The sequence below is a fragment of the Pleurodeles waltl genome, chromosome 8 (assembly GCF_031143425.1).
Source record: "Pleurodeles waltl isolate 20211129_DDA chromosome 8, aPleWal1.hap1.20221129, whole genome shotgun sequence".
Taxonomy (NCBI): Eukaryota; Metazoa; Chordata; class Amphibia; order Caudata; family Salamandridae; genus Pleurodeles; species Pleurodeles waltl.
The window spans coordinates 1,416,146,315-1,416,163,010 of NC_090447.1; the positions used below are offsets into that span (position 1 = coordinate 1,416,146,315).

At 44.7% G+C, this 16,696-nt stretch overlaps 1 protein-coding gene across 2 annotated transcripts in view; it reads left to right on the forward strand.

Annotated features, from left to right (window-relative positions):
- The window catches only part of MORC3 (MORC family CW-type zinc finger 3), a 327,051-nt gene that overhangs the window by 219,796 nt on the left and 90,559 nt on the right, over window positions 1–16,696 (forward strand). For both annotated transcript variants that reach the window (XM_069202531.1, XM_069202532.1), the window contains exon 13: window positions 12,314–12,407. In XM_069202531.1, the coding sequence (XP_069058632.1) occupies window positions 12,314–12,407 (94 nt within the window). The remainder of the gene's footprint in view (window positions 1–12,313; window positions 12,408–16,696) is intronic.

Consider the following 16,696-nt stretch of genomic DNA (forward strand, 5'->3'; position numbering starts at 1 on the left):
GGACCTGGGGTCTGTAGGGGTATCCCGCTTATACAAGGGTACCCTCACACTTAGGGACATGCACCGTGCCCTTGGGGTGAAGGGCCTGCCAGAGGGGTAACTTAGTGTTTTTAGTGAAAGGTGCAGATTAGTTTGTGGATGATATGGTGTAGTGAATTTATAAGTCATTCCACATGTGTTTCAGGTAGGCTGACATGAAGTTGGTACCTCTGTCAGACACCACCTCCTTAGGGAAACCCACTCTGGTAAAGATACCAATGAGGGCCTTGGCTACTGCAGGGGCAGTAGTCGACCTAAGGGGAATAGCTTCAGGATACCTAGTAGCATGATCCACTACTACTAGGATGTACATATTTCCTGAGGCTGTGGGAGGTTCAAGTGGACCCACTATGTCCACACCCACTCTTTCAAAGGGGACCCCCACCACTGGAAGTGGAATGAGGGGGGCCTTTGGATGTCCACCTGTCTTACCACTGGCTTGACAGGTGGTACAGGAGATGCAAAACTCCTTAACCTTCTGGGACATGTTGGGCCAGTAGAAGTGGTTGACTAACCTCTCCCACGTCTTGGTTTGTCCCAAATGCCCAGCAAGGGGAATATCATGGGCTAAGGTCAGAATAAACTCTCTGAACCCCTGAGGCACTACCACTCTCCTAGTGGCACCAGGTTTGGGATCTCTTGCCTCGGTGTACAGGAGTCCATCTTCCCAATAGACCCTATGTGTTCCATTTTTCTTGCCTTTGGACTCTTCAGCAGCTTGCTGCCTAAGGCCTTCAAGAGAGGGACAGGTTTCTTGCCCCTTACACAACTCTTCCCTTGAGGGTCCCCCTAGGCCTAAGAGCTCAACCTGATAAGGTTCCAGCTCCATAGGCTCAGTTCCCTCAGAGGGCAGAACTTCTTCCTGAGAAGAGAGGTTCTCTTTTTCTTGTTGTGTTGCAGCTGGTTTCCCAGCTGACTTTCCTTTTCTCTTGGTAGGCTGGGCCTTTCTTCCAGACTCCAGCTCTACTTTTTCACCCTGTGCCTTGCACTGTGCCCTTGTCTTGACACACACCAGTTCAGGGATACCCAGCATGGCTGCATGGGTTTTCAGTTCTACCTCAGCCCATGCTGAGGACTCCAGGTCATTTCCAAGCAAACAGTCTATTGGGATTTGAGGACACCACCACCTGCTTCAGGCCATTGACCCCTCCCCACTCTAAAGTTACCATTGCCATGGAATGCACTTTAGTCTGATTGTCAGCGTTGGTGATTGGATAAGTTTGTCCAGTCAGGTATTGGCCAGGGGAAACCAGTTTCTCTGTCACCATAGTGACACTGGCACCTGTATCCCTCAGGCCCTCTACACTTGTCCCATTAATTAAGAGTTGCTGCCTGTATTTTTGCATATTAGGGGGCCAGGCAGCCAGTGTGGCTAAATCCACCCCACCCTCAGAGACTAATGTAGCTTCAGTGCGACACCTGATTTGCTCTGGGCACACTGTTGATCCCACTTGGAGACTAGCCATTCCAGTGTTAGCTGGAGTGGGGTTTGAAGTGGTATTTTTCTTGGGACAGGCCTTGTCTCCAGTTTGGTGTCCAGACTGACTACAGCTACGACACCAGGCCTTTTTGGGATCAAAGTTTTTACCCTTGTACCCAGAATTGTTTTGTGAAGAGGCTCTGGGCCCACCCTCCTGTGCAGGTTTTTGGGGGCCTGTAGAAGACTCTTTACTATTTTTGTTTTTGGTTGTCTCACCACCCTTCCCCTGGGGAGGTTTTGTGACCCCTTTCTTTTGGTCACCCCCTGTGGAAGTTTTGGACACCCTAGTCTTGACCCAATGGTCCGCCTTCTTTCCCAATTCTTGGGGAGAAATTGGTCCTAGGTCTACCAGATGCTGATGCAGTTTATCATTGAAACAATTACTTAATAGGTGTTCTTTCACAAATAAATTGTACAGCCCATCATAATTACTTACACCACTGCCTTGAATCCAACCATCTAGTGTTTTTACTGAGTAGTCTACAAAGTCAACCCAGGTCTGGCTCGAGGATTTTTGAGCCCCCCTGAATCTAATCCTATACTCCTCAGTGGAGAATCCAAAGCCCTCAATCAGGGTACCCTTCATGAGGTCATAAGATTCTGCATCTTTTTCAGAGAGTGTGAGGAGTCTATCCCTACACTTTCCTGTGAACATTTCCCAAAGGAGAGCACCCCAGTGAGATTTGTTCACTTTTCTGGTTACACAAGCCCTCTCAAAAGCTGTGAACCATTTGGTGATGTCATCACCATCTTCATATTTAGTTACAGTCCCTTTAGGGATTTTCAACATGTCAGGAGAATCTCTGACCCTATTTATGTTGCTGCCACCATTGATGGGTCCTAGGCCCATCTCTTGTCTTTCCCTTTCTATGGCTAGGATCTGTCTTTACAAAGCCAATCTTTTGGCCATCCTGGCTAACTGGATGTCCTCTTCACTGGAGTTATCCTCAGTGATTTCAGAGAGGTTGGTCCCTCCTGTGAGGGAGCCAGCATCTCTGACTATTATGTTTGGAGTCAGGGCTTGAGAGGCCCTGTTCTCCCTAGATAGGACTGGTAGGGGGGAATCATCCTCCAAGTCACTATCATCATCCTCTGTGTTGCCATCCTCAGAGGGGTTGGCCTTTTCAAACTCTGCCAACAGCTCCTGGAGCTGTAGTTTGGAAGGTCTGGGGCCCATTGCTATTTTCTTTATTTTACAGAGTGACCTTAGCTCCCTCATCTTAAGATGGAGGTAAGGTGTGGTGTCGAGTTCCACCACATTCACATCTGTACTAGACATTATGCTTCTAAAAGTTGGAATACTTTTTAAGAATCTAAAAACTAGTTCTAGAATCTAATTCAAACTTTTACCAAACTTTTAAACTCTAAAAGAAATGCTAACAGGGACTAACACAAGTCCCTAGCAGGACTTTTAAGAATTTAGAAAAATTTCAAATTGCAAAAATCAATTTCTAATGACAATTTTTGGAATTTGTCATGTGATCAGGTATTGGCTGAGTAGTCCAGCAAATGCAAAGTCTTGTACCCCACCGCTGATCCACCAATGTAGGAAGTTGGCTCTGTCTGTGCTATTTCAAAGTAAGGAATAGCATGCACAGAGTCCAAGGGTTCCCCTTAGAGGTAAGATAGTGGCAAAAAGAGATAATACTAATGCTCTATTTTGTGGTAGTGTGGTCGAGCAGTAGGCTTATCAAAGGAGTAGTGTTAAGCATTTGTCGTACATACACACAGGCAATAAATGAGGAACACACACTCAGACAATTCCAGGCCAATAGGTTTTGTTATAGAAAAATATATTTTCTTAGTTTATTTTAAGAACCACAGGTTCAAATTCTACATGTAATATCTCATTTGAAAGGTATTGCAGGTAAGTACTTTAGGAACTTTGAATAATTACAGTAGTATATATACTTTTCACATAAAACACAAATAGCTGTTTTAAAAGTGGACACAGTGCAATTTTCACAGTTCCTGGGGGAGGTAAAGTATTGTTATTTTTAGCAGGTAAGTAAATCACTTACAGGTCTCAGTTTTGGGTCCAAGGTAGCCCACCGTTGGGGGTCCAGAGCAACCCCAAAGTTACCACACCAGCAGCTCAGGGCCGGTCAGGTGCAGAGGTCAAAGAGGTGCCCAAAACACATAGGCTTCAATGGAGAGAAGGGGGTGCCCCGGTTCCAGTCTGCCAGCAGGTAAGTACCCGCGTCTTCGGAGGGCAGACCAGGGGGGTTTTGTAGGGCACCGGGGGGGACACAAGTCCACACAGAAAGTACACCCTCAGCAGTGCGGGGGCGGCCAGGTGCAGTGTGCAAACAAGCGTCGGGTTCTCTGTAGGTTTCAATGGGAGACCAAGGGGTCTCTTCAGCGGTGCAGGCAGGCAAGGGGGGGGGGCTCCTCGGGGTAGCCATCACCTAGGCAAGGGAGAGGGCCTCCTGGGGGTCACTCCTGCACTGAAGTTCCGTTCCTTCAGGTGCAGGGGGCTTCGGGTGCAGGGTCTTTTCCAGCCGTCGGGACTTTAGGATCAGGCAGTCGCGGTCAGGGGGAGCCTCGGGATTCCCTCTGCAGGCGTCGCTGTTGGGGCTCAGGGGGGACAGCTTTGGTTACTCACGGTCTCGGAGTCGCCGGAGGGTCCTCCCTGAGGTGTTGGTTCTCCATCAGTCGAGTCGGGGTCGCCGGGTGCAGTGTTGCAAGTCTCACGCTTCTTGCGGGGATTTGCAGGGGTCTTTAAATCTGCTCCTCTGTAACAAAGTTGCAGTTCTTTTGGAGCAGTGCCGCTGTCCTCAGGAGTTTCTTGTCTTTCTTGAAGCAGGGCAGTCCTCTGAGGATTCAGAGGTCGCTGGTCCTTGGGAAAGTGTCGCTGGAGCAGGTTTCTTTGGAAGGCAGGAGACAGGCCGGTAGGTCTGGGGCCAAAGCAGTTGGTGTCTTCTTTTCTTCCTCTGCAGGGGTTTTCAGCTCAGCAGTCCTCTTCTTCTTGTAAGTTGCAGGAATCTAAATTCTTAGGTTCAGGGGAGCCCTTAAATACTAAATTTAAGGGCGTGTTTAGGTCTGGGGGGTTAGTAGCCAATGGCTACTAGCCCTGAGGGTGAGTACACCCTCTTTGTGCCTCCTCCCAAGGGGAGGGGGGCACAATCCTATCCCTATTGGGGGAATCCTCCATCTGCAAGATGGAGGATTTCTAAAAGTGAGTCACTTCAGCTCAGGACACGTTAGGGGCTGTCCTGACTGGCCAGTTACTCCTCCTTGTTTTTCTCATTATTTTCTCCAGCCTTGCCGCCAAAAGTGGGGCCGTGGCCGGAGGGGGCGGGCAACTCCACTAGCTGGAGTGTCCTGCGGTGCTGGAACAAAGGGGTGAGCCTTTGAGGCTCACCGCCAGGTGTTACAGCTCCTGCCTGGGGGAGGTGTTAGCATCTCCACCCAGTGCAGGCTTTGTTACTGGCCTCAGAGTGACAAAGGCACTCTCCCCATGGGGCCAGCAACATGTCTCTAGTGTGGCAGGCTGCTGGAACCAGTCAGCCTACACAGATAGTTGGATACAGTTTCAGGGAGCACCTCTAAGGTGCCCTCTGGGGTGTGTTTCACAATAAAATGTACACTGGCATCAGTGTGCATTTATTGTGCTGAGAAGTTTGATACCAAACTTCCCAGTTTTCAGTGTAGCCATTATGGTGCTGTGGAGTTCGTGTTTGACAAACTCCCAGACCATATACTCTTATGGCTACCCTGCACTTACAATGTCTAAGGTTTGGCTTAGACACTGTAGGGGCACATTGCTCATGCACTGGTGCCCTCACCTATGGTATAGTGCACCCTGCCTTAGGGCTGTAAGGCCTGCTAGAGGGGTGACTTATCTATACTTGCATAGGCAGTGAGAGGCTGGCATGGCACCCTGAGGGGAGTGCCATGTCGACTTACTCATTTTGTTCTCACCAGCACATACAAGCTGGCAAGCAGTGTGTCTGTGCTGAGTGAGGGGTCTCCAGGGTGGCATAAGACATGCTGCAGCCCTTAGAGACCTTCCCTGGCATCAGGGCCCTTGGTACCAGAGGTACCAGTTACAAGGGACTTACCTGGATGCCAGGGTGTGCCAATTGTGGATACAAAAGTACAGGTTAGGCAAAGAACACTGGTGCTGGGGCCTGGTTAGCAGGCCTCAGCACACTTTCAATTCAAAACATAGCATCAGCAAAGGCAAAAAGTCAGGGGGTAACCATGCCAAGGGGGGGGGGGGTGTCCCCTGGTGTACCAGTGCCCTGTGTACCTAGGTACCATATACTAGGGACTTACGTAGGTACACCATTATGCCAATTTTAGGTGTAGAGAGTTTATCAGCAACCAGATTTTAGAGGAGAGAGCACAGACTTGGGTCCTAGATAGCAGGATCCCAGTGAACTACAATCTAAACACACTGACATCAGGCAAAAAGTGAGAGTAACTATGCTAGAAAGATGGTACTTTCCTACGACTATAAGAAGGGTCTCGGCTAGGGCTAGCACAGTATCTGCTCTTGAACTTTTTTCAAAATGTACCTCAACGGAGTAATCAAACTCCAAAGTGGCCTACAAAATGGTCTCCATCCTCGTTGCTCACACGTTTCTTCCAGATGTCACTGATCCCATTCATGTTACCTTTATTCAGCAATGTTCGCTACTATTTACCCCTTCCTACACCTCCTGGCCACCTTCATTCCTCCCCCTTTTTTGTCCCTCCTGTCATGCTCATGTAATTTATTTTTCTCTCTGTAAAGACCTTTAATACCGGACTAGGTGACAAGGTGTTGTACAAAAACTTTATATAAATACAAATTATTTACCATTATTTGGTCTCTTATATAATATTCTATGGTACCATCCATGTCACAAGTCAACACCAATAGCTAAATAGTGGTTATTTGATTCATCATTCATTTACTTTCTTGTTTATATGTAGAATTGATACTTCTCAATAAACACAAAAAGGGTATGGGGTTCAATAGTGACAGGGAGCTATGTCCACTGGAGATTATCCAGGGGCTCCTAGACCTCAATGGGAAAAAATGGAGTGTGAGTGCTGTGAGGTGGTGATGGGTAGGGGTATTTCCTTTACGGACTAGGTGTTCTCACACACTATATAGTGTCATGCTTCATCATTTGACCACCTAGCTCCACCCAGGTAGGACAGTGCCACCTGGACAGACTCAACCTCACCGTTAAAGGAACGGGAGGGAGTGTGTAAATTATTATTTATCTGGAATAAGTGGGATCCAGCTAAGCTAGGGGAAGATATAAAAACACCTAAGCAGTTACCGGTGTGCAATCTACACTTTTAATAGTGGTGTCTGCTGGTGTATTAAAAACAAGGGTGGGACACCAGAGTGAGAGCGAGGACTCACTGGGTCACCTATCTAAAAAAAATGGCCGACATGTTTCAGCCCTCTACAATGAGCCAAGGAAGGTCTGGGGGCATTCTTCAGGGCCTAGGATCCCTCAACGTCATGCAATGCAAAGACAAACATCCAACACTCAATAAAAGAGTGGGAAAGGAGATATAATAAATGATGGGGCCTACCTGTGGCGAGGAACTACCTAGCGGAGGCCCCACATCTAAAGGCTACTGTCCCTTAGATTCCAGGAGGGGGAGTGTCCCCTTATAGTCACACTTACGTCAAAGGAGGCACTCGCTAAGCGCCTAGTCGATCCCTCGCTGGACCACTTGAGGTATCCCTATACTCTCCATTTGTGTTACAAATTGATACCTCTCAACAACAATGCTTGGATCATCACTGAAATACATACTTTGCAATTTAACAGCTTCAATACCATCATCCTATCGTCCAAAACAAGAGTTATCCGATAACTTACATTTCAAATGTTGATGAAGGAAATACTATGTCTTCGTTACAAAATTAAAGGATTCTTTTCCAATCTGTGGGCCCTGAGAAATGAGGGTCTATAATAAAATGCAAAAAGGATAGTGGTGCTGGAGATTGAAACATGTTTTAATAGCACCGTAGATGATTTCAATCATTGTTTTGCATGAACGTTTACATTGACGGAGCAGGATATAAATTCTCTCCGAGGAAGCAGGAGATTAGCAAATCAATCGATGACTGTCTGCTTTGAAGAAGTTAACTGTTGAGTAAATGTGGAACTAATGTGTCCTTTAGAGATTCTGTATTTATGCTTACTTGTAACCCCTCTTCTGGAATATTCATGGGATAGTGGCAATTTGAATATATATTGGTTAGATGTATTCAACATAATACACAAGACTGAGAAGTCAGGGAGATGTGATGATGTAGGAAAGATAAAGGACAGGAGGGAAGTGAAAAGTTCTAAAAATAATTTATGGGAAAAATAAGGGAATGTTGGGGTATGAATATGTTACATGTGTGACAGTAGTAATCACTTGGCTTAGAGTAAAACAGATGTTGTCACAGACCTGCACAATGTCTCTGGTGCCTGGGCTCGGGACACGACTTGAAGTTGTGTGATGTGTGCCCTCACGCACCCACTGGGGCCGAGAAACAAAGTTATATGTTGCCGAATACAAGAAGAAGTTGAAGGCCTTAAGTAGGTCCTGCTCCAGAGGCTAAACCTGCAAGAGGTTCTCTTCACAGTCAAAGTCCTGCAGTAACTTAAAATTGAAGTCCTAGCACAAGAACGCAAAGCAGGACTCTTGCCCACCCCATCGATTTGTATCCAGCGAGAAGGTTCAAGGGCACCACAATATTAGACTCCCTCCAGCTCTCTGCAGTAAGTTGACACATTTAAAGAGATTGTGCTGCAGATATTTGGCATTCTTTGCTCCCTCTAGGTGCCTTTGAGCCCCCTAGGATTCGCAGAGACCCCCAATCAGGCTACGACCTACAGATCCATCCTCAGCACCAGCTGACTCCCTTGAACTTGTGACTGGCCCTGTACTGAACCCCTGCCGATGTCTGACGACAAACTGACTTCAGCTGGATCCCTACTGATGTTGCTCTACCCAAGTACTAAAGTGCAACTAATCACTATACATCCTGACTCTGATCCAGTGCCGCTCCGTGGCTGGGCACACTATCGGAGTCAAAATTGTCTTTATGACTCTGATTCTGACCAGAGTTTACCACAAACCAGAGACATTGATGGTGGGCATAGGGGTGATCTGCCTCCTCCTTTATGACAGTTTTTACATGGACTCACAGGAGGCCTTTGGGCTTTACACTTACCTGATACACTGTTGAATTTGCCATTTGGACCACCAGTGGAAGAGAGTGCATCATTTGCAATAGTAGTCTGGCAAGCAGCTGAGAGTTCTGAGACCTTGGTCCCTTTCATTGAGGCCCACACTAATACCCTAATGGGAGCCTGGTCAAAGCCCTGTCCTTACTGACTGGGGAATAGGCTGGTGGCCAGATGTCAAAGACTGGTGCCTGGTGAGCTTGATTTTCTCACTAAACATCCTAATCCAGAGAGTCTGGTTGTTCAAGCTTTAGTCTGCATGGTAAACTCCAATTCATTCCTACCAACTCCTCCAGATTGGAAGTCTGAGGATTGAGGCATTTGGAAAACAAATGTTCTCAGCTAGCCTAGCATTGAAGTATGTCAAAGCAATTTCCTTATTGGGCGGATATATGGATGCCCCCTGGGACATGGGAAGCAAAATCTAGCCAATGGTCCCATAACACCTTAGGGCTTCAGTGGCTCAAACAATTCAGAATGGTCAAGATGCCGCCAAATACAAGATTTGTTCTGTCCTCGATAATACTCATTATCTGGCAAGGGTGTTTGGCACCAATGTGGTCCTCTGCTTGCTGTCAATCTAGCATACGGTCCACAGGATTTTCGGGATTTACTAGCCTGTGTTATGATATACTTTTCGATGGTTCATGATTGTTCGGGGGAAGAAAGCCTATTCAGCCAATGAACGTTTCTAAGAAAGTAGAGCCAGGGCGAGTCTTTTGACTCCTGCTGAACCGTTTTCTCACCACTTTAGGAAATTGCCACCTGAAGCCCTCCATGAAGTCAGTTTATACTGGCCGATGGGAAAAGTTTGTGGCTTGGTGTGGTAACCGCTGGATTGACCCTTAGCAATTCAAGCTGTTGGGTGTTCTTTGGTTTGTTTTTACCTTTGGCCCACCAAGGTCTTGCAGTGGGCACTATTAAATGTTGTTTGTAGGCTTCTTTGGCATTTTTACGTTTGCTGGACCAACCCTCCATGTTTAAATCACCTGTTGTGATGAGGATTACAAAAGTCTTGACACACATTTCCTCCCAGGTGCCACAATGGGACTTTAATTCAGTCTTGACGGTTCCCACGTGCACATCCTTCAAACCTATGCATAACTGTTCACTGCTTTGCTTTACTTTGAAGATTATCTTCCTCATTGTGATAACCTTGGCTTGTTGCATGGGTGAGCTTCAGGCACTAACCATGAATCCACCCTACACCACCTTTTTCCCAGATAAACTGGTGTTGAGAATTCAGGCAGCCTTCTTGCCTAATGTTGTGACTCCTTTCCACGTTGTTCTATCTATCCATGTTATACCATCTATCACCTTGCCTACATTCCTTACCGCTCCTCACCTCTTGAAAGAGGAGGAGAGGCTTCAACAGCTGGCCATGAAGAGGGCTTTAGGCTTATATATTAATCATACTAAGGATCAGCGTGTGGAATTCCTTGGGACAAAAAACGGTAAGGCTGTGCAGAAGAGGGACTTGTTGTGGTGGATAGTTCTCTGCATTAAGATCTGCTCCATACTGCCATGAAGCAACCACCGAATGATCAAGGGATTATTCCACCAAGGCTAAGGCTGCCATCATTGTTTTGGCTTGTGTAGTCCCTGTCCTTAACCTCTGTGAGGTTGTGGCAGTGGTGTTGGTGTACACGTTCACAAAGCACTACTGCCTTGACCACCAGGTTCAGTAGGAAGGGCGTTTTCCTCATTTTGCCTTGCAAGACTTTTAGGTTTGAGTCCACTACATAGACCCTCCCCCTGGGGAGGTACTGCTTTATTATCTGTTATAAGATGAGGAAAATGCAGTTGTAGATACCCATCAGAAGAGCTGGTTATGCACATGTAGAAACTCTTTTTCTGGTGGATATTCTATCATACTATACTGCCCTCCCACGTGCATATTGTGTTTAGTTCCTTCTTTTTAACCTCTAAAAACGTACCAAGTTAGGAGTCTACATGCACTCACTACATATTGCTCACACTTTACGTCTGAGGGTGTGTAAGAGGCAAACAGGAAAATAATCTCAGTGAGCAGGGGTGGTGCTTGTTTGCAACTTAGCTCTGTTACTTCAGCGGCGGTATGGAGTAATTGCAGAGCTGCATTGTGCTACCTAGCAGAACACAGGAGCATTGATAGAAAAACATTTTCTGGAACCATTCTTGTGCCTGGGGAGTACTATAAGGTGAGTAATAGGTGGTTAAATAGAGGATCCACTAAAAATACAGTTACCAAAGGTAAGTAACTTGTTCACTTGGCCAGTCTATCGTTGTTGCCTTTGGTGAAGCCTAATTTTCGTACTAAAAACCAAGCATGTGTGAACTTAAAATCGTTTAAAAAATGGTGGCCAAATTCCATAGATTGGACTTAAGGGAGTTGTCTGTTTCTATGTTGCCTGCTGAGTTATACTGATATTTTTAGGGTATATAAATGGTTAGAGATGAGTCAATGTTGCCATACAAGTATTTTTTCGTTGGAGAAGATCTCTTTAATCTGATACAGATTGAAAACCCAAGGCGCATAAAAGCTTATTCTGTATAATGCTCTACTGTTAGACTTACCTACTCTACTCCGAGTACTACACATCAGAGGTATTTGTCAGGAGAGTGCAAGCTACTGTTTTGTGTGGGAATTGAGGCTAAAATTGAATTCCTTGTGACATGAAGCAACTACTGAAAGAATGAGATACTCAACTTAATTGTGTTTTTGACATTCCTGCAGATTACCATCACCCTTCTTGTTCTGTTTTGTCAGTCATAAATCAGTTTTATGGTTCCCTGGCTTTTGTGGCATACAAATGGAGCTGGTATTTGAGATGAGGGTGGTATTGCTTCAAACGCAGGCACTAAAACCTCTGTAGATTTAGAGGCATTTGTTGGGGATGTGGAGTCTGACACCCCGGGCCACTATTTCCGGAGCTCAAGTCCACTTTGCCACCTTGGATTATATCAAAAGATGAGTAACTTGCCAGAAATATATAGTTTCCATTATAAGCCACTGAACTAGTTATGTAACTTGTTTGTCAAACTTGCAGTTAATTATAGCAACCCTCAAACCTTTTCATGTTTCACTCAGTGCACTCAGTGTAAGCACTTTAATGGTTTGTTATCGGTTCAGCAGAGCTTATGTATTCATTGAGGATCCACAGCTAATAAGGAAGTTACTGTCGTCTAAAAGGGGTATCTACAGCCTATTTGTACTGGTGAGCTACGGCCTTTTTGTACTGGTGGGCCACCAATCACGTTCATTCCATTTTAACCCTTTTACTGAACAGTGTATGACAACAACACATAGTTGCCTTTTTCAGGAGCTCCATCTAGGCCATATGGTAGTTTTTGATAGATTCTCATATTATTCAAACGTTGGAAAACTTCATAGCTTAAAAATGATTAATAGTAAAAGCCATTCTTTGATCCTTCTGCTGTTATACAAATATTTCAAGTATTATTTCTGTATCTCCCTGAATGATACCAGAATTAGAAAACCGTTGTTACAGGACAGTTGTCTTTTTATGTGATGTTTTTATTCAAGTTACTTTCAAGAATAAAATTATTCAGTTGTGCGTGCCCTCATTTCACTTAAATATTCGTTTTTCTTGCAAAGAGATAAAGAAAAGCTTAGGAACCTGAGATTGGAGGAACGTTTGGAGCAGATACACCACCAGCACCACCATCATCATGCACAAGATTCCACTCAGGTAATGCTGACTGTGCTGGGGTGTTAGCATGGCTAGAAAGTAAAAGACCGCTGTTAAAATAAACGCTGATGTAAGCGTGTAAGTCTTTTTGTATAGAATATTTTGGTTTGGAATTAATTGGTAATTTATCAGAATTGGCGGAGAGGTAAAAACGAGTGTGTGGCCTCGATTAGAAATGATCTCAAAACCAACGTCGGAAGGGTTTGCTGTATTTTTCTTAACCTGTAGTAATGTATAGTATTATGCATGTTTTTAATGTATAAATATATTTTTTCTTTCTGTTACGTAAAGAATCATGACCTAAACATAAATGCACCATCTCATTTAACCACTTGACTGGCATTGTGTATATACAGCATTAAAAATGTATCCTGTACACAGACATTGGCACTCCAACGTTTGTGCAAGATCTGTGCAAACATTGGCTACACTGCAGGTACCCTGGCAGTCAATGTGTTAAGAGAGATTGATAGCAGTTTATGGTGGGACTTGATATCATTGAAGCTCAATAAAATAGTGAAAGCCATTGCTTTTTAGTTTGTTATTGATCACGGCCGTTTGGAATATGTTTCTTGGGCGATGGACGGATTGTAATTTCAGCTTCAAAAATGACTTGTGTTACCAAGTATTCACAGGACTCCATTTTAGGTGGCACTGCAATTTTATAATATTTATGTGACCTTTAAACTTGAGCCCATTGGAGAGTCGTAACATTCCCATTTAATTGGGTGCGTGAGTCCATCTCTAACTTGTTAAATTTTTCAAGTTCCCACTGTCTGTTTAGTATCTAGCAGTCTCTCAGCCATTCCCCTTAAGTCACTAGTCACACTCTGTCATATTTCTCTAATAATGAATGGGGCAAGGTGTTGCAGATCTTTTAGAAAGGAAAATGGTTTTTATTGCTTGAACAGCCTTGTTTGAAAATCAGTACTACTGTGTAGGACCCTGAATAAGAGCAACCTCAGATCATGCCGCCTTTACCTGATTTCTCTTCATCCACATTTTAAGCAAATAATTCAGTCTTTCACTTCACTTCATGGAGCTTGATACTTAAAGTTGTCAAACAATCTTTTGCCCTGTGTACTCAGGCTGGATTTTATAGACTGATTGTGGAGCTGGGAAAAATCCATGCTGTATTCCTAGTGTCAAGAAAAGCCATGGACCCCGTGTTCTTGACATTAAATGACTACTCTGCATATAAACCAACAGAGCTTAAAGTTTAACTTTGTATTGATGAAGAAGGCATTAGTCTGTAATCTGGCAGTCAAAAAAGTCAAACTGCTTCGTAAACTAACCTTGTCTATGTCTCTTCACATTTTGAGATGTCCTTATTTGATAAAAGAAAGTCTGAAAATGCTGTCCAATCAACATGGCAAAGCATTTCTGTGCCCTGTTACAGAGAGAGAGACAGCAGTTAAAGGGGCCTGTCGACATCTCTCTGTTCTACAAGTGCTTAAGAGACTACTCCCTAATCTGCTATACCCAGGTAAAAGTTATAGTTTTACATTTTGGTTGTGTGTATTTGTTCCGATCTGCCAAAACTCATATGCAATAATTGCTAATAAAACCAAACCTCCCCTCCCCCCAGCACCTATGTGTTCTGCCATCGTGTTGGTCAGTAAATCAAACTGATTGATAGTCCTGGCTAAAAAAAACAGATTTAGCTGTAAGACTGGAGGATTTATTGAGCAGCAATATCTAAGTAAAAGTACTATCCAGAAGCATGACGCTTGTGCTTCTCCTATACACTTCTGTTTACCTCCCAAATTTCAAACTGGTCTAAATAGCCCTATTGGCTGGCCTTTAACTGAATTGTGTCAAAGTGTTCGCCCCCCTTTCTTTTTTTACTTTATACATATATTTTAATTTTATGTACCAGCGGGTAAATCAGATCTACTAGTCAGAATCTAAATAATAATACAGTGGTCTAACCCTTGGCCCTGTTTCAGTTATGCAATCAGCCCTAGGTATTGTAGCATTCTGGAAAGATGTCAAATTAGAGCAACTTTGCATCCTTAAAAAACAGCGTTAAAGGTGTCTCACTGTCCGAATGGGCATCATCTTTGTCACTTTGTGTAGTGCAGTTGTTCCCTTGCAAAATATTGAGCCCGAACCAATTTTTTTTTAAAGTTTTCTCAGATGCTTAAATAACCCATGATTGGATCCCTAAATATGCCCAGAGAATAGTACCAAACAATGAAGTGTCAAAACATTTAATTTAAATGGGTAACATTTACGTGTGATTTCTCGGCAACTGACCCTCATTGATGGAACACCCAACAGTCACTTCCTCCACATGGACTGTTTTATCATGTTTTACCAATGTAATCACTGTCAAAAAACATTGGCAAAGACAATAGATCTTGCTTTAAAGTAAACATAAGTGTTCACAAAAATTGTTTGCATGTACAAATGTTGTTAAGCACATTAAAACCTGAGCTGTCGGCTTCGCTAGTGCCAACAGAAAAAGGATGGCTTGAAAATGACATTGTGATGATTGACAATACTTTTCAGATGTAAAGTTCTTTCTCATGCACTACAGTGGGCAGCATGGTAGATCAAATCGCCAATAGCTGATGTGAGCAGGAAATACGCTTCTGGGTGGAATCTAAACCCGCTCTAGCTATGTTTCAAACAGTTGTTAACAAACAGCTGCACTTCTCAATCTAGGCCTAACATGAGTAGATAGAATCACCCATACCTTATACATCAATCATGTTGTGTAAGATTTCAAATAGAGCCTTGAACTTGCTCAGAATAGTATGTTAAGCATTTAAAAAATGCTTTTTGATAAAGACTTAAACAGGCAGATTGCTCACCTTGTGAATGCTCCCAGGCGCCAGACTGGATCTGGAGACAGCAATTCCCTCACATGTCAGCAGGTTTCGTTGTGTGGCTGTGTTTAGGATCTGTCCCAACCCAGATGTGATTTCAGGTGCACTACCTCTCTACCACCTCTGTGAGGTGAGGTCAGTTTTTCTTTCCACGCCTTCCGATGCGGATCCAGAGATCCTGTCTATCCTGTCATTTTGACAGAATTCTTTTTTTCTCAAAATGTTCACTGTGCAAGGAATGGCCTCTCCTAAAACCTCAGGCTTCAAACCATGCAGGGACTGTCATTGTGAGATGTCTGTTAAGGACAACCACCATGTCTGACTTGCCATTGTGTACCTGCTTGGCGAAGGCAAAAATAAACTCTACCTGCAACTGTGAAGCCAACCTTGCTGTTGCAGAACTTCGAAGAAGATCTGGCCCTGGTCGAGGGTTCGGATGAGTTCTAATTCCAGAAGTGAATCTCGTGACCGATAATCATGACAGTCATCAAGAGGAAGGCAAGTCCACGAAGTCCAAAAAACATAAGAAGTCCAAACCTTGGGTACCTCCATGCCATGGAGTTGTTCCCCCACTTTGGAACCAATTGCAACCTCGCTCCCACTGCGCTCCGATTTCCCTGTACAATTGGGAACACCACAACACCTCCATGAGCAGAGACTGGCCATAGGCCACATTTGTGGTACCCCACCGAATCCCTCTGGAGCGCCGTCGGGCCTTAAGAATTTGAGATTGTAGGAAAGTGCCCTTTATGGCATGATAACCACCCACTTTTTGCCTGATCTATGATGCCAACTTACTGGCGTTTGTGCTGGGATCTTGCTAACCAGGCCTTAGCGCACCTCTGTTCTTTCCCTAAACTGTACCATTGCTTCCACCATTGGTACACCTCTGGCACACAGCTAAGTTCCTTGTAAAAGGTACCAGTGATACCAAGGGCCCTGTGGCCAGAGAAGGTCCCTATGGGCTGCAGCATGTATTGTGCCACCCTAAGGGACCCCTTTCCAAACACATGCACACTGCCATAGCAGATTGTGTGGGTTGGTGGGGAGGAAAAGGTCAAATCGACATGGCATCCCTCCCTGGGTGCCATGCCCACAAACCACTGCCTGTGGTTTAGGTAAGTCGCCCCTCTAGCAGGCCTTACAGCCCTAAGGCAAGGTGCACTACACCACAGGTGAGGGCATAGCTGCATGAGCATATGCCCCTACAGTGAGTAAATCCATTCATAGACATTGTAAGTGCAGTGTATCCATATTGAGTACATGGACTGGGAGTTTTTCATTACAAACCCCACAGCTCCATGGTGGCTTCCCTGAAGACTGGGAAGTGTGTTATCAAACGTCGCAGCTCAAAAAACCTACACTAATGCCAGCGTTGGACTCATTGTAAAATGCACACAGAGGGCATTTAAGAGATGCCCCCTGAAATCGCCCAAACCCTCTAGTGTGTGGCTG